This window comes from Microplitis demolitor, chromosome 3, assembly GCF_026212275.2.
Source record: "Microplitis demolitor isolate Queensland-Clemson2020A chromosome 3, iyMicDemo2.1a, whole genome shotgun sequence".
Lineage (NCBI taxonomy): Eukaryota > Metazoa > Arthropoda > Insecta > Hymenoptera > Braconidae > Microplitis > Microplitis demolitor.
The window spans coordinates 21610096-21627639 of record NC_068547.1 but is presented as its reverse complement, the minus strand read 5'-3'; the positions used below and the strand labels follow the sequence as shown (position 1 = coordinate 21627639).

The following is a 17544-nucleotide window of genomic DNA, read 5'->3' as shown; positions in this document are numbered from 1 at the left end:
TCGTGCGAATCAGTCGGTAAAATCGTACATAACCCCAAGGAATCGACAGTTTAATTTTTACTACTCGGCATTCAGTTAATAAACAAATTGATAAATATATATAGTGATAATAAAATCAATTAAGGATGCCGTTCATGATAGGAAGAGCTCCTATACGGAGAACCTTGAAGTATCTGCAATCTGGTAAACTATTTCTTAAAAATAGTATTCAAATATTTTCAATTAACCATAACACTCATGGCGAACACAACCAAGGAATAAAGTGAGATAATTTATTCTTTATTTTTTTAAATAGAAAATTTAATTTTTATAAGTATGAATGTAGAAGACATCAGACAAATTTAAAATTTACTCTATTTATTAATAATTTAAATTTGTCTAATGTCTGCTACATTCACACTAATTAATTTTTGTATTATTTACTAATGAAAAATTTGATTCCCACAGGGATTTTATTTTTTGGTACGTGCCGCAGGTTCAATACAATAATCCTGACGTCCAAATCAATATTTTTAGAAATATAACTCCATCGCCATTTATTCGGTGTTACTATGGTGCGTAAATAAATATTTTTATTTTATAACCCGGGTAAAATATCCAGTCTTTAAAATTTTTGTAATACTCAAGTTAGCAAACGTCTAATAATTTTTGGATTTTTTTAGAAATGATAAATTATAAAAAAATAATATTTCAAAAAATTGCACATGTAGATTTTTTAATTTTCTACATGTGAATATTTTTAGATTTTTTTTTTTATATTAAATTGTTGAAAAAAAAATCCGAAAATTGTTAATTGTCTGCGAACTTCAGGATTATATTTAGTTGTAGTATTAAGGGCTAGATGTTGGTGGGGGCTGGCAGCAACTGATTGATTTTTACTAAAAATAATTGCAGACAATGGCAAAAGAATGCTGATAGACGTCGAGAGTAAGAGCAAGGAAGAAATTATGGAGCATCTGATAAGAGTTGTAGGCAAATCGAAAGATGTATTGGAGAAAGAGTTAGCAGCGGCTCAAAAGAAAGCCAACCCAGCAAACTTCGGTAACGAGTGTCCTAGACACTGCATCTGTGAAATACCAGGACAATTGCCATGCTCTGGTATCGTACCGTTGCCATACCACATGAGAGGAAAGTACATTCACAATCCCGATTTGATGGAAGAAGTTATGAGTAAACAAAAACAGGAAGTGTAAATAAATTATCTTAAATAAATAAGCTTTTATATATTAATTTTAGTTGTTATTAAAAAATAAAAATGATTACTACTATTGATCGAAATGCGTATTTAATATTTAATAAATTACTTATACAATAACATTTTTAAGCTTCAGTTCGTAATTTTTCTCATTTTTTCCGCTAGCTATTAATATTTATTTTTTTTTTCGTTGAATTTAAATCACATATCAAATAATTATAAATAAATATTGTTCGATATTATATAAATATATATATGTATGTAAAATGAATCTCAAAAAATTTTATGTATGAAGACACAGTAGGACGACCTATTAATTCATTGTCATGGATAAAAATCGTTTAAAAAGCCACTAATGATTAATAGTACATTGTGTGACAAGGGATGAAACAAAACGATTTCAGACCAGGGGCAAGGTTGACATCACCCGCGTTTCATCCTGAATTACACACTAAATTTTTCATCATTACCTGCATTGGAACTTGAAGTTTGTGTCAGCAGCCAGTCAGAAACAAGTTAATTTAAGACCAATGGTATCAACTATTAGCGTACGCGTAAATTGTCATTTGCAATTTATAATTAAGCAGAAGCTATAAATTCTATTTATTATTCACTCTAATTTTTATAAAACTCAATCATAATCAAACTGTGATTTACGTAAATGAAATTACTGTTAGATGACAAGTATCAGAATCTAAATTCCAAAAGTCTTCAGTTAGTGGGCAGAATTATTTGTCTCTTCCCAAGGGATGAGACAAATTACTTTCTACCCGTTGACTAAAGGCATTCACAATTTACGTGTTTGCTAATATTAATTTGCGGCATTGGACTGAAATTCGCTTGTTTCGACTGGCTGTAGATCTACGATAGATCCGAGACACTGAAACTCCGAGAAATTTCGATGCTGGTATCATGAAAATATAATTACAAGTTGATAAAAATATTGTGGGAACTATCTTCTTGGTTTAGATCTCGAGTACGGACGAGTATGGTGATGTCGATGGAGATAATGTTTGCTAGATGAGGATGGTTTTGGTGCTTCAGTTTTTTGGTACTGCTGTATCACTGAGTTACCAACCAGGGGTTTGTTTAATTCGAATTCTTCCTCACATTCTTTCATCAGTTTCAACTTGGCCTCAATTGCTTGTATAGCTACTTCACGACTTATCTTCTTGTCTTCTTTTTTGGCACCTGACAGGGCTGGAATGTCAATCAGGGGTTTCGTCTTGTCGATTTCTACCTGTGATCAGTGATAATTTGCTGTTAATGTCTGCGGAAGTGTCGAGTTTATTAAAATTTTGAACTAGTTTTGTTTAAATTACCTCAGATACGGTGTGAGCCCAGCGGACGATGACATTCTTACACCCTATTTTAGCATTATGAAGAATTCCTTTGGCTTTCTCGGCATCTTCGACAGTCGCATAGGTTACAAAGGCATAACCTCGAGGCTGACCAGCTTGTGGTCCAGACCGATGGAAGAGCAGATCAAACTTTTCGATTTTTCCATATTTTTGAACGATTTTTAATAGTTGGTACCAGTAGGATAAAATAATTCATATTTATTTTAATTGTTCTCGGATAATAACTCAACATATAAATTAAATAGATAAATAAATTACAATACTTACTCATTAATTCGAAGATCTAAATTTCCTACCCACAATCTTCTGTCTTCAAGTGAATTCGACTTGATTGGATTGAGAGGCAGAGGTAGTTTTGGAGTTTCCTGAAATGTCAAACGGAATTTATTGAATTATGAGACAGTAAATATAACCTTGCGCGATAAAAATAACTTTCTCGATACTTACAGTCATTGCTGCTGTCAGGAATCGATTATCTTTTTGTTATTGAAAGAGATTCATTGTCCTGTTATGTAGTTGGTGTCATTTTCATAATTAGATGAATGGAAAGATTTCTAAACTATGTTTACGCTCTTCATTTGTAAACTTCGGATGTTCTACACTCAATGAACGCAAAGACGACGGTCAGACGAGATGTTATTTTTAGCAGGAACATCAGCGCCACTGTTGTGCGCTCCCATCATCCCTTTGAATTTTTTTTTTTACAAAATGTTTTCGAACAAATTTTTTTTATGAATTGCATTTATTTTACTCATTTCTGTCCCTACACATGATTTAGAATTTATTTGATGGCAATCGGACCTCAAAAAATGAAATTTCCTTAGGATTGACCCCTCAGAGGACCACTTTTGTGTTGTGAGCTGCTGTGACTCACCTCGGGTCACCTGAAAATTTTTTTTGAACACGAATTACATTTATTTTACTTATTTTTGTGCTTCTGAACTGTTGAGAATTTAACTTAGGACAGTTGGTCCGCAAAAAAAAATTTGCGCCAAGCCGGGGATCCTCAAATTCCCAATTTCGTGTTGCCCGATGATATGAGACGCTATGAATACTTGGTTTCGTCTATGAACATAATTCCTTTCAAAGTAATATTTTCTTGTTATAAACGTTCGAAAAAAAAGAAGAAAACAAATAAATTGAACGATCGTAAAATGTGAAGTGCGCAGCGATTGATATTAGCGTTGGGCAATGCCCTCAACGCTGCCCATTTAATTATTTTTTCTTCTCTTCTTGCGTGTAAAAACGAGAGAGGATTCCTAAAGGTATGTCACTAAAGAACAAGATCGAAAGCAAGCGCATCATATATTAAAACTAAACACAATATTTACCTCGGTTGTAACGGAATAATAAATTTTTTCAGTACAAAACCTAACGGCCTCTTACAGAATGGGAGACGAGGCGGCATATGATAAAAATTCAAAGCATGAAGACGAGCCCGCGTGTTCATTGTACGTGTCCAGAGCCACCAACAGTCATCCTCAGGGTTTGCCGGATGAGCTGTCAAAATGCGATTTGGAGGAGGCCATACATGAATCCGAACCATCTGGCAGCTGGAATGTCTCACAAACATCCTGTGGGTTAATTGTCACATTTTCTCTAGAAGCAGATGCTGAAAAACTTGTTCAACGTGGTAATTTATCCCGTGTCTTCCAAGGATCCATTCAGGTAAATAAATAAATTGTTTACATTCACACCGCTCTGCTGACAATGAGAGGTGACCTCGTTTCAAGTAGAACGAACATAAGCATTAGCGATATAGAAATCTAATCATCTTGAACGAACGACAGGTGGCCCGATTTTCAGCTCGTGACTCGCGCTATCGACAATCAGTATTCTTGCGTGATGTTCCCTGGGCAATACCACTCGAAGATCTCAGCTCAGCGCTGGTCAAGCAGGGCATTAACATCTCTGCGATCGAGAGATGCCGGCAGTACGTCCGGGTTGAGGTGATAAGCACATTCATCACGCCAGTCATTGGCCTTAGCTCACTCGAGATGATTTATGATTTAGGACTTGAGACCGAGTACTTTACTGTTATATTATTTTAGGTACTGGATGCTAGTCAGTATGAACACCTTCTGCGTCAAGGTCTGGACTTCTTCGGAGCCGCGCGATTTAGTGCACTACCAGAGCGAATCAGTTGGTGGCGACCAAGTGCCAATGGGATAAATGGACCCCATCAGCTGGCAATTATTCCAGGTAGCGCTACTGAAGGATCCAATGCTCAGCAACCTGACGGAGTGCTCCAGTGCTACCGATGCCAGGGATTTTGGCATGTGGCTGCCAATTGTAGACATCTTCCTAGATGTGTACGCTGCGGCGAACCTCATAGCGTTGAATTTTGCTCTCGTCCTCGGAACAATCCTGTCTGCTGCCATTGCTCCGGTCCTCATCACGCTGGTATTTAATTTTTATCAATTATCAACATCATCATCATCCGGTAATATTATTGTTTTATTATTTAATAGGATTTCGACAGTGTCCAGTGAGACTGCAGCTTCTTAACGCCACGCCAATAAGCATAACTCTAAGCACGAGCCGCAGTGCCCATGATTGCGCTCTTAAGTCGAACCTCTCCCAAGGTCAACAAGCTGCGACCCCAAATCATCAACCATGAAAAATAATCAGGACTTTTAACACCAACATCTGATATCTAAATTACATATTATTTAAATAAACGACAAGATAAATTTTAAACGATACATATTTTAAAAATGTACAAGATTTTTTTTTTTTAATATTTTTTACTCAAATATAAATTACGTGTACCAGTTTGCCATATTTTTTAGCATTTAAAAATTTATTTATGCTAAATTTATTTACAAATCACGTATGCGTGCTAAGCGAAAGTTGATTTCTCCATAATCTTGTAAAATATAAATATTTAAATAATTATTATTCATACATTTATCAATCATTAATATATTAATATTATATAATTTATATTGCGGAGAAATTTGCCATTTTTTTTCTTGTGGTTGTTCTAAGAGAAAAGTTTCCCATAAGATATCTCACGTGTATCTTCCCTAGAGATTTAACATACGTGCTACTTTTTTTCTACCCGCAGACGCTGATTGTCCCACTTTCGTAGTCCCCCACTCGATGAATGAGAAAACGTGGAATTAAAAGTATTTATCGAGTCAGCCCGGTTTAATAGTCAGCATATTACCTCGTACTATTACTAGTTTATAAGAAAATCACTTGGAGGAAAATTGACCAGTGAGTATGAATTATTTATTCAAGTGCTAAGTCGATCCTCAAGGTTTTCTACAGTTGCGATTGCAATGAACGTAATCGCAAACAGTGTAGGTAAGGTGACTGACATATTATTGTTCATGATGTCCAGTGGTAAACTTTGACTAAAGATTTACTTGGAGGAGGACAAAGCGAGCTCTCTTACTCTCGGCATCTGATTTTTAAAATTAAAATGATCAAAGAGTAGGAGTTTTATCGCGAGAGCGGGAGAGCTGAAAGAACTTCCGCGACGCGAAGACAGTAAGCAGGGACATGAGCTCGAGATTAAAAGTGCTTTTGGTGTTGGAGTTTTTGGCGACATGGAGTTCAAGTTTATCACAGCCAATATTATTGAAAAATAATTACAAGGGACTGAATGGAGTTTTACCCAGTGATAGATTACGTTCCGCAGGTTTAAAACGTGTCGTTTACTTTCATGATCAGACAGTTGCTGTAGTGGACATTAATGAAAATAATGAAATGCTCAAGTGTGATATTATTGAAGTTTAGTGAGTATTTTATCCATATATGTCGAAATCAGATTCCTCATATATTTTGTTAATAATAATTATTATTTAATAATTTAATTATTTTATAATCGATAAAGAATAATTTAAAAAAAAAACTTGAGACTGACCATATTACCCAATTTAAAATAAAATAAAAATAATTGTTCAGGATATTTGGGACAATGTTTTAGTCCTTTTTATTTATTTTCAAATTTTTTATTCGAATAATTTATTTTGAATTAATGGTAATTTTTATTTTACAAAAAAATGATTTGAGGAACGAGACCAATAGCGGGACTGCTAAGAGAATTTAAAAATTTCACTAAATCATTCACTTATAAATTAAGAAATTAAATTTAAAAAATTATTAAAAGTAAAGAAATTATTCACGATAAAAAAATTGTGATTATAATTGTCATTTTTTTTAAATTTATCAAAAGAAATATTTATCTCCCCGACTGGTCTCGTTACTCTGCTATATATAATAAAACAAAATTGATACAGACGATCGATTGGATAAATCTAATTAGATTTTTTTTCCTAAAACAAAGTGTAATAATTCTACATGTTTATTTTTCATGAATTTATAAAATAATATCTGTAAAAGTTTGTCTACATACAGGAATCGCAAATCGATAATTATAAGAAAAGTAAATATACAATTGACAATAACAAATACATCAATAAAAATATTATGATAACCGGAAAAAAGTGATTGATTGGTTTTTCATAATAAAAATTTATTTATAGCGAGCCAAATGAAGCCAAAGAAGTGCTTGGAAATCTTTCCATTTCGTCTTATCCGACAGAGGTATTATTTTCCCAGATGACTAGTTTGATGTATCGATGTGAGATGCTAGACAGGATCCAAAGATCTCAAGATAGAGTTAAGAGCACACCCAAAGGAGCCTTTGAACGAGCGAACATGTTTGGCACTCATGCACTTAATTTATTTTCTGGTATATTACCAGGTATAAATAAATACTTAACCATATAAGTACCGTTAACTTCCAGTTGTGATAATAAATAAATTGCATTTTCTCTAGGTACTAAATGGTGTGGAACTGGAGACATTGCTGATAATTATCATGATCTCGGATCAGATACTGAAATCGATCAGTACGTACCACGATGTGTTACTTATCTCTAAATAAAATGTAATAATAATAATAATAATTGTTAATTACAGGTGCTGTCGGACTCACGACCTGTGCCCGGTTAAAATTCGCGCGCAACGCAGCCGCTATAATCTTACTAATTACTCGCTGTACAGCAAGTAAGTAATCGGGTGATTAATAACTTATTTGTCATATTTATAATTATATCTTTGTTCTCCAGATCTCATTGTGATTGTGACAATGCGTTCTATCAATGTCTAAAGAATTTAGACAGTCCAACAGCGAGTATTATGGGTAAACTTTATTTCAATGTCGTTAAAATCGGTTGTATTGAAGATCTAGCTGAAAATATTAACGCATTATCAAAAATGTCCCCCAGAAGAAGATTCTCAGCTACGCGATTATCGTTTTAATATTTATAAGTAGGTAGTTATCTATGTAAAAAACGAATATTTATCATTGTCCTTCCATAATATTTATAATTCTTTGTTAATTTTATTTATTTATTTAAATATATACCTGTCACAAGTTGTCCAAGTGCTTTTCTAGGTAGCGACTGACTGGATAGCAAGACTTAAGTTACCTAAACGGGGCAGTAGATCTTTCACTGCTTGACTAACTTGCTCTTGAGGATGATTATAAAGATTTCCTGCAACAAATGAAAGCGAACGACTTGAAATATTTTTTTTTTAATTAATTAATCAATTAATTGTGAGATTCCCGTCAGGTTTCTAATTAAACTAAAATTTGTAATTAATTATTTAGTGACATCTATTTTGTAAAAAAATCGGGAATAAATAAAACTTTGGTCACTGTGATAGAGAAAAATTCTAAAGAAGATGCGACCTCGAACGATTTATAAATTTTTTGTACTGGATCTGCAGATGTAGAAGGCAGCCGACGAACATCGAAGGCCCGGACCTCTGTCCGGTGACCAGTTGACTTAAATTTGAATGTTTCATTTAAAGAATATAATTTAATTTATTTTAATAATTTATTATTTTAATTTAAAACAATCGAAATAAAATTTAAAATTTATGTGAGTCGAACAGTGATATCACAGGAAGTCTATCGACTTGCCAACGGTGTCTACCTGGGCAGTATTTTAATTCTTATTTAATTAATTAATAAATGAAATAAATAAATCAACATTCAGCCATAAAGTTACATAATTAATAAAGATTTTTTATCAACTTACCTAACAGCCATAGAGTTTCTTTTCTCACGTGAACATGTGGGTAAAGCAACAACCTATTAAATAATTTCTCAACCTCAGTAATTGAATATTTTGGATTATAAAAAATAATATTTGCAGCAAATCCTGTTGGTTCGGGTATTAAATTAGCAAGTAATCTCATCGCTGCGGTTATTAATTTAGTGTCTGGAGTTTCTTCATTTATTTTAATCATCAGTAAATCAAATACCGATGATAAAATAGTGCAAAGTGTATCACGGCACTCTAATTTTGAAGACAAAAGCGCTAGAACCCAAATACCTGATGAATTATCATAACAACCTCGTTCTATTATTCCTTTGGACATTTCAACAGCTTCTAAATCGCTGAAAAAAAAAAATAAATTTAAAAATATAACGGTAAATTGATGGAGTAATGGCATAATGATAGAGTACAGAGGAGTAATAATATTCTGAAATTTACTTAATCAATTCAAATCCTTCATTAAGGCACTGGGTAACTGCGTAAATAATTGATGGTAAGATTATTGTGTCACAATCTCGCAATAGTGAAAGTAAACGACAGAGGCAGCCTTGTGCATATAATGCTTTGAATGCATTTTTACTGCCTCCACAAAGATTACCAACGGTCCAGGCACTTATTTCCTAAAAATAACTCACTCATTAATTATTTAATTATTACTTAATAGGCGGTGATTTAATTAACTTTTATGATACTGGAGTTTATAGTTTTTAGTTTATAATATTACTAGTAAAGGATTGCTCAAGGTGTCCAGCTGCTCTACTAGATAAGGTCCCGCATATTTACAGAGAGTAGTGCACTGGGATTTATTTCCTAGAGCAATATTGCAGCAACAATGTGCAGCTGCTAGTTCAATGCTGGGCTTAATGCTCGTAAGATCGCGGATCAACGCTGGTATCGAGCCCCCGACTGACAAAAATCCTTTTATATTTTGTTCGTCCTGGAATAAATGACAATTACTATCAGCGATAGCATGAATAAAAAAAAATAAGAGAGCTGTACCTGTATCAATGAATTTTGCAGCTTGATGTAGTCATCAATGGAAAGGGCTTTTTTTCTCAAGTCTTTTGTTTTCTTAATAATCGTATCCAAAGTCCACGTATCGTCGGTGGTTATCAATTCTCCTAGAGCTGCTCTACGTTTATTTTGTTCCTCTGTCCGATTATTTCTTCTCTCCTCTATAGCTGCTTGTCGTAGTTCATCACGAATAACCTCAACGAGGCTCGTTTGGTGCTCAGAAAATTCTTGGTCAGCCATCACGATGTCTTTTTTCTAAATCTACTAATAATAAACTCACTACTAATAATAATTATTTTAATTAGTCTTATAATTATAATAAATTAATGTACAAGTTATCAACAAAGTCTCGTTATTTTGTTTATTATAGAGTCAAATGTACAAGAGCACAAATAAAACTGTCAGTTGATCAGCTGATTATTGAAACTGCGTGCGCAGTTATTATTTTTTAATACAAATTTTAAATCACTGGGTTTTTTTAAACAATGAAATTCATTAATTTAGTTAATAATAATTATAAAAGTAATAATTAAGTAATTGGTTAATTAGAAAATTTAACAATAATAAATTAAATAAAACGTAAAAGTATAAAAAATAAAAAAGTAAATTTATGAATTAACATCAGCGGTGTCGTCATCAAAATTTTCTTGAGAATTTATGTCGTCACGAATACGTTTGAGAAACAAAATATTGTAGAGTGATCTTGGGAAGTTTGCTGATGGACCAATCACTTGGAGCTTAGCTTCGACTTGCTCTAGCTTAAATTTCCAATTTAAAGCGCTGCGTTGTTCGAATGTCATTGCCTGGTAATAAAAGAACAGAAGTCATTAGCGATATCATTTAATTTTTTTCTAGACAATTTATTTATAAATTTTACTTTGAACTCATCGGGAGTACAGCTGAGAGTTTTCTCAGCGACTTCGCCGCTCAAACGACAGCCGACTAAATAACCGGTTTCATCTTTCAGATTAACTTTTATGTAAAAATTTAGGATATTTTGCACTGGACGTCTTCCGTTTCCACAAGCGCAGTTTAAATTCATACAAGACTCATCAGGTCCAGCTACTAGACGTTTGCACAACGCGCTAAAAAATTTTAATTTGAATTTAAATATTTATTTAACTACAGTCGAACTTTAATGAAGGGACATCCGTTAACTCGGAAATTCCGTGAAATTTCTGCTCATCCGTAGACTAATTGTCCGAGTTAATGTAGTTCGACTGCACTTATATTATGCAATTAATGCGATAGAGAGCTAATTATTATTACATACCATCGGGTAACTAATACTTGAGTATTTACATCATCTAGACTCATTTCTGTAACTTGCGCGAATAAAACGGTGACAAATTGAACCCTCTCGCTATCACGCATTATATTTGCATTGAGTCTCTGAGTTATTTCTTTAATTGTCATAATATTTCTAATTGTTTCAGCTGAAAATTAAATTGTATTATTTTTGTTTCTGAAAAACTTTACAATTATTTACAACTTCACACTTACTTCTAGGAACAACGAATGGATCACTGGGCATGTACTCGGACTCAGTCTTGATGGAGTTTCTGACGACTTCTGCTTTAGGTGTATTTGGATTTTCCGTAATTAAAGTTTTTCTTGTTATAACAATCGTGTTTTTCTTTTTGAACCTGTCAAAAGCAACTTGAATGTCAGCAATAAATAGAACGGTACGTTTTGGCTCCCAGTCACCAGATCTCTGGACCCAGTCATTTTCCCAAAATTTCAAAGCCACTGTGCTGGGGTAGGAATCATCAGTTACTTCAAAGTCACGAGTTACCATCGAACGTCCGTCTCTGGTCATTATATTTTTCGATTCCCCAACCTGTAGAAAATTTATTATTTAAATAATAATCATCAGCTAAAATATTAATCAGCAATTGATTACTTACGAAAGTAACGACGACAATAATATCAAAGTATTGATCTATCAATGCTTCCATATTTTCCATTATGTATTGGAGACTTCGAACACCTGATACATTTTTCGTGGGGACGCTCAGCAAATTTTCATACTCATTTCGGTCAGAACCGTCATGATTCTGGATCAAGGAGACTCCTTCGTTGACGATCAGACTGCAGAGACTGGAGACCGAGGGCATAAAGGATTCATTCTTATCACCTGGCTTTCGCTCCTGGACCTTGGCATTGATCACATCAACGACACTGCCAATGCGAAATTCAGCACTGAGTTTGTTGATGTAATCTGGAGTGCCCCAGACAGTTACATTGATCGTATTGGCAACTGAGTCGCGCAAAGTGAATGTCCAAACCGATCTTTGTCCAGAGCGATCTAGAATAATAAAAAGTTATCAGCAATAATAGAAAACAAAAAAAAAATTACTGTTGTAATAAAATGCTGCGTACTTTTGTCTTGATAATTAAAATTTCGAGGATTCTTGCTGTTGATTATCACTCCAATTACTAGAGTGTTTTGAGCATCAGGTCTGAGAGAACTGATAGGCTGACGATAAACACCAGCCATTGTTACTAATTATTTTTTAATTAAATCTCTGGGGTAATTAATTTTTTTTTTTTGCAGTCAGAGCTAACGCACTACGAGCTGGATATTTTAAAGACTAAGCTTTCGATGGTAGCCATCTTGGTGATATTTAAATTCGACGTATCAGGAACCCGGTGAAGGTCCAGACCAATCAAAGATCAGGCTGTTACTGCGCATGCGCGGCTTTTAAATAATTTGTTATGTGTGAATATAGTAGATAATTTAAAATTTTTTGAATTTTATAATGAATGAGTAAAATGTAAGTAGAGTAAAAATTAAAAAATGTATGTGTAGATAAATGCAAGATCTGTACGCGCGTTTTTTAAAATTTTATTATGATAATTCATTTATTTATTTAATTCAAATTTATAAATTGTCTCATGTCTGCTACATCACATCATGTCATAGACATCCGCCCAAACGCAATCAATTTACGCATGCGCATGTCTGTATTTATTTTTTTCATGTGTATATGTATTTACGTCACTGTCATTCAATAACAATATCCACGCATATAGAAAAATAGTTGAGATGTGGCATGTTGTCAATTGACAATTAATTAACACATGTTACTATTCTCTTATAACAATAAAATAAATAATTTAAAAATTTGAATGATACGTTAACTAATTAGTGTACTTAGTAACTATAAATATATAAGTTTTAGAATAATAATAATTATGAATCAATTTATATTTATATTATTATTTTACAATTGTTTGAATGTCAATTTTGCAATCGGACATAAACATCACTATTCTGGAGGATATCGTGGATCAAATGGTAAAGATAATTGTTTAAATTATTGAATAATGTCAGTTTAATGATAACACTAATTTATTATAATTTTTAACCTTTCAGACAGAAGAGAAACTGAATCTTTGGATTTATTAGGCTTAAGAAAAAAATTACTTCAGGATAATGATAATAATTTGGGTAAAATTTATAATGACAGGACAGAGGATACTGAGACAGATCCTAGATCTTCGCAGACGTATGATTTGGAACATTGGACAGGAAAATGGATGCCCGAAAATGATCCCGAACCAACTCCAGTTCCTGAAATTAATTCTGATAATAATGTGAACATGGGACATTCTTTGCCAATGGGAAAAATCGCTCAATGTGACGATGGAAAAGTATTTTAAATTTTTTAAAATTATTTTTACTATAAATATCTAGAAATAAGAGAGGCTCTACTTGTCTGTCAAAAATTTCGTTGCCTGAAAGGTTTAATTTTTTATTTTTATCAGTTTTTCACTGAGGACTTGAATAATAATAAAAAATACTGTGGTCTATTTATTTCAAATAGATTACGTGGTTTTGAATTCAAAAATTAGAATTTTCAAATATTTTTATCAGCTTAAATTAAATAAACGAACGAAATCATTTTTATAAAATGCTATAAAATTTTTTGTGATTTAGAAAAATCAGACTCCACATGCACATTTCCCAATTTGAATTAACATTAATTATAAATTTCAGAATTACTTAGAAGTTGATTGGGATAATTCACCAATAAATCATACATGTTTCGGCAGGAAAATAATACCGAGTAATAAAATATATCCTGATTTTTATTGCGAGCATATACCCAAGTACTATAGCGTAAGTTATTTATTTTAATTGTGTGTTACATTTCCTGGTGGTTATCTACAGGAAATAAATATTTGCAGTCCATATGTTTATGAATAATAAGTAATTAAATTTATTTACTATTCCAGGCTCGTCATGCTTGTATGAATGAAAAAATTGAATATTATGATGAAGTTCCTATGTAGTATGTATTAAATTATAAAAAAATATTTATTTGTTGATTTATTAAATAACTTTTATTTTATTTCTTTTTAAGCGGAACACATCGCCCAGTATGGCCAGTTTACGGCGAATATAAATTTGTACCAAAGCAACGATGGATTCACAGTCTTGAAGTTATTATTATTTTATCAATAATTTAATAAATAAAATTGGTGATTAAGGGCATTCAGACAGTCCTCCAGTTTTTTTAAATTTCTAATGGCAGCTGTCATAACTTATCAAAATTTTATCAATTAATTTAAAATAATTACTTAGTTATTATCAATTAGGAGCGGGAAGAAATTTTTTTAATTAATGTTATTCTAGAAAACCTAAAATTGCAACCACGGTGTCATTTTTTCAATTAACGCTTTAATTTTATGTTAACTAATTGATAAAATTTAGTATGCTTATGACAGTTGAAAGTTAATTAATATTTTTAAAAGTGTAGGGCGGGAGAGGTATTGCCTGAGAAATCCTTGATATTATAACACATCACTAATTCCAAAAAGACTTATATTTTTAGACGCTCTTTTGGTTTTAGAGAGTTTCCTGAAGCTAAAAGAATGTGTAAAAAAATAAGTCCGGGAATCGGTAACGCGATAAAAAAATAAATATATTTTTTTTACAGCATGGAGCAGTCGTGATGCTCTATCACCCATGTGCCAATAAAAATGAAATAAATTTATTAAGAAAAATAGTTACACAATGTTTGAGACGTCATATAATAACACCGTATACTGAATTAGATCAAACCCGGGTATGTATAATTAAAAATTGTTGTTATTTCAATAACTGTGTGATAAATTTTGAACATAATTGATTTTTATATTAATAGTCGAAAGTTTCTTATTAATTTCTTTTTGTTCAAAGCCTCTTGCATTAGTAACCTGGGGCTGTCGCTTAACAATGTCGTACGTGAACCCAAGTCTCGTAAAAGAATTTATCCGTACAAAAGCCCTACATGGAGCGGAAGCTATTTCCAAAGACGGAGACTTTGATGAAGGATTGATTAGAAAAGCTAAAGTTGTATCAGACGAAGATGATTCGAATCTGTGTCCCTCTGATTCAAATTTAACTATGATGTAATTGCTAGATTATTGTCAAAAACATTGTTACTACGGTAACTCAAGTTATTTTTTTTTAATTTATGAGTAATATAAGCCTCCGATATTTTAATTCAGTTATCTAGCGTTTAATTTAAATTTATTGATAGTTTTTTATTTTATTTAATTTATATAAATAATTTATTTCATTAAATGCATACTTTTTTTTTATAAACTGAATTAGCTATCATATTTGTTGTATATTTACAATAAAATAGATAGACTCTAACTTTTGTTCTCAAATTTTTTACTTTTAATGAAGATACATTGACAGAATCCTCCCGGATCCTCCTTAGCCTAACACTGCGTCACGGATCAAATGTAAGCATTTTTTCGGGACTTTTTGCGGTTTCTCCTCGTAAGAAACTAAAAATGTTGATGTTGTCTTACGCTATTTCCAACAGAAGCAAAATTACGGCCTACTCTTAATAAAAATGCATAGGCAGCATCATCCTCATTTATCCTCATTTATCTTCATTCATCCTCATATGAATCTGAGCTCGAAAAATAAATTATCCCCAGGACTTTTTATGGCTATTCCTACCAGAGGACATCATAATGAACAAGAAACGTTTATATTGTGATATGTTATTCCCAACAGGAGCAAAGATAGGGGCTACTCTTCACAGAGAACCACCCATACCCATGTCCACTCATGTCCACCCATATCCACCAACACTTGTATGGGTCTCAACTCAAAAAATAAATTATCCTTAGGACTTTTCATGGCTATTCCTACTAGAGGACATCATAACGAACAAAAAACATTTATATTGTGATATGTTATTCCCAACAGGAGCAAAGATAGGGGCTACTCTTCATAAAAATGCATAAGCAATGTCATCTTCATCTATATTCATTGATTCTCATATGGATGTTAGCTTGAAAAATAAATTTTGTAATTTTAAAGTAGCAAAATTACTCCAGTTACTCTTTAATAGCAGTTGTTCCGTTCAGTATTATATAAATGGAATGATAAGTACTTGAAAGTATTTGTAGAAAGGTTTCGAATTGATTACTGTCTAGATTATCCCCATATTTTTAAAAATGTTTAACTTGCTACGACAGCTCAATTATAATTGATAATCTTTCATTCAACAACCACCTCTTTAAGTGTTCGTGTCTCGTTAAATTCACTATTTATTTACTTTTGACGTCATCAGACATGTGGGATTTCGATTTGACCACGTGTTTATTTTTAATTATTATAAATACTAATTTTATTCGTGGAATTAATCTTCCTTCTAAATGTGAGTTTTCTTTATATATTATTATTTTTATACTTGATCAATTTATTCAGTACTCATTTTTTTGTTGATACTATAAAAATAATTATTTTTCAAGATCGAGACCACGAGTTCAAAATAAATTGGTTGAAAGGAGTCATGACGAATATTAGTAACGATGAAGAAGAAATAAAAAATACCGACGAGTTATTAAAAAGTCATAATACAAGTTCTTCGACTGATAAAAGTGAAGTTTATTCATCTTTGTTGAATTATTTTGGTTACGAAACGTCATTTGACAGTGAAATAGTTCCATCGGTAGCTAAAGTCGTCAACTCCAATGAAGAAGAAAACTCAAAATCTATTTCAAAATTATCTATGATGAGTTTGGAAAATTTTAATAGAAAGAAAAATCATTCTAAAGAAAAAATGAATTCACAAAATAATTTAACACTTACAGAAAATTTTAATGATCTTAGAGACAATAGACAAGTGAACTCAACAAGTAATGAAAAGTTATTTTTATCTAATCTCACATTCGAAGAACAAATAAATTCAACAGATAATTCAAAATTATTATCAGAAAAGTCTGACAATTCTGATAGACAGATAAAATATGAAAATATTTTTGAATCATCTCTCGGCGCATTCAAATATAAAAAACTAGTAGATCTAATCAATATAAACAGTTACTTAGACGAATTGATGTTTAATTATGACAATATTATTCCAGAACACAGAATACTTAAGAAAGTACTTGATGATAAAACTTTTTATTTAACCAACCGACTTTCTGAAAATGAAAAATATTTAAAATACTTGAGAGTTAATTAATTTCACATGTCAGTTATTCATTTTTGTGGCTCATTTTAAATTAAGTAAGTTTGTAACATTAAATAATTGTTAGGATAATTATCCAGAATAATTTAAAATAAATGCGGGTATTTTTTAAATTTTTATTTTCATTTATCATTCAAAATTTAATCAGTGCTATAATATTCTGATATATTACATATTTAATATTAATATTATTATTATTGGTTTATTAAATATATCTGCATGTATGTATGTATATATATAATATAATGTATATTAATGAATTATAAATATTAAATTAACGTAATATTTAAGGTAAAATATACACTGAACTATTTAAATATTTATATAATAGTGACTTTAGGTATAACGTAAAAGAATATAATTGTACATTAACAAGTGATTTATTTTCAATTATCATTGTTTTT

At 31.8% G+C, this 17544-nt stretch overlaps 8 protein-coding genes across 9 annotated transcripts; 5 read left to right on the top strand and 3 right to left on the bottom strand.

Moving 5' to 3' along the window:
- The first annotated feature begins 19 nt into the window (after positions 1–19).
- Positions 20–1272, top strand: LOC103569814 (probable 28S ribosomal protein S25, mitochondrial). The gene is made up of 3 exons (XM_008547329.3): positions 20–262; positions 448–554; positions 895–1272. The coding sequence occupies exons 1-3, from the start codon at positions 126–128 to the stop codon at positions 1191–1193; spliced, it is 543 nt and encodes a 180-aa protein (XP_008545551.1). The 5' UTR covers positions 20–125; the 3' UTR covers positions 1194–1272.
- Positions 1273–1346: 74 nt separating this feature from the next.
- On the bottom strand, positions 1347–3219 carry LOC103569815 (probable RNA-binding protein 18). The gene is made up of 4 exons (XM_008547330.2): positions 3004–3219; positions 2824–2921; positions 2518–2731; positions 1347–2435 (listed from the first exon to the last, which is right to left on the bottom strand). Exons 1-4 carry the CDS (start codon positions 3007–3009, stop codon positions 2148–2150), a joined length of 606 nt encoding a protein of 201 aa, XP_008545552.1. The 5' UTR covers positions 3010–3219; the 3' UTR covers positions 1347–2147.
- Positions 3220–3773: 554 nt separating this feature from the next.
- On the top strand, positions 3774–5176 carry LOC103569849 (uncharacterized). Its single transcript, XM_053737437.1, has 5 exons — positions 3774–3821; positions 3920–4224; positions 4347–4505; positions 4608–4959; positions 5028–5176. Exons 2-5 carry the CDS (start codon positions 3946–3948, stop codon positions 5174–5176), a joined length of 939 nt encoding a protein of 312 aa, XP_053593412.1. The 5' UTR covers positions 3774–3821; positions 3920–3945.
- A 507-nt stretch (positions 5177–5683) lies between these two features.
- LOC103569818 (uncharacterized) lies at positions 5684–7933 on the top strand. Its single transcript, XM_008547333.1, has 5 exons — positions 5684–6302; positions 7053–7273; positions 7349–7421; positions 7492–7578; positions 7641–7933. Exons 1-5 carry the CDS (start codon positions 6067–6069, stop codon positions 7831–7833), a joined length of 810 nt encoding a protein of 269 aa, XP_008545555.1. The 5' UTR covers positions 5684–6066; the 3' UTR covers positions 7834–7933.
- LOC103569816 (uncharacterized) lies at positions 7585–10052 on the bottom strand. 2 transcript variants are annotated; one of them, XM_008547332.3, is made up of 6 exons: positions 9639–10052; positions 9364–9576; positions 9078–9259; positions 8619–8980; positions 7940–8069; positions 7585–7762 (listed from the first exon to the last, which is right to left on the bottom strand). In XM_008547332.3, exons 1-5 carry the CDS (start codon positions 9891–9893, stop codon positions 7966–7968), a joined length of 1116 nt encoding a protein of 371 aa, XP_008545554.1. In that variant the 5' UTR covers positions 9894–10052; the 3' UTR covers positions 7585–7762; positions 7940–7965. The 2 variants fall into 2 exon arrangements, with proteins under 2 accessions (XP_008545554.1, XP_008545553.1); XM_008547331.2 differs by lacking the exon at positions 7585–7762 and adding an exon at positions 7765–7854.
- Positions 10053–10060: 8 nt separating this feature from the next.
- LOC103569819 (meiosis-specific with OB domain-containing protein) lies at positions 10061–12283 on the bottom strand. Its single transcript, XM_008547334.2, has 6 exons — positions 12036–12283; positions 11561–11961; positions 11157–11493; positions 10927–11089; positions 10531–10738; positions 10061–10456 (listed from the first exon to the last, which is right to left on the bottom strand). The coding sequence occupies exons 1-6, from the start codon at positions 12151–12153 to the stop codon at positions 10262–10264; spliced, it is 1422 nt and encodes a 473-aa protein (XP_008545556.1). The 5' UTR covers positions 12154–12283; the 3' UTR covers positions 10061–10261.
- A 380-nt stretch (positions 12284–12663) lies between these two features.
- Positions 12664–15095, top strand: LOC103569820 (uncharacterized). The gene is made up of 7 exons (XM_008547335.1): positions 12664–12954; positions 13033–13310; positions 13657–13779; positions 13896–13951; positions 14024–14102; positions 14600–14728; positions 14842–15095. The coding sequence occupies exons 1-7, from the start codon at positions 12852–12854 to the stop codon at positions 15055–15057; spliced, it is 984 nt and encodes a 327-aa protein (XP_008545557.1). The 5' UTR covers positions 12664–12851; the 3' UTR covers positions 15058–15095.
- Positions 15096–15195: 100 nt separating this feature from the next.
- On the top strand, positions 15196–17236 carry LOC128667427 (uncharacterized). The gene is made up of 2 exons (XM_053737269.1): positions 15196–16324; positions 16419–17236. Exons 1-2 carry the CDS (start codon positions 16240–16242, stop codon positions 17132–17134), a joined length of 801 nt encoding a protein of 266 aa, XP_053593244.1. The 5' UTR covers positions 15196–16239; the 3' UTR covers positions 17135–17236.
- The last annotated feature ends 308 nt before the right edge of the window (positions 17237–17544 follow it).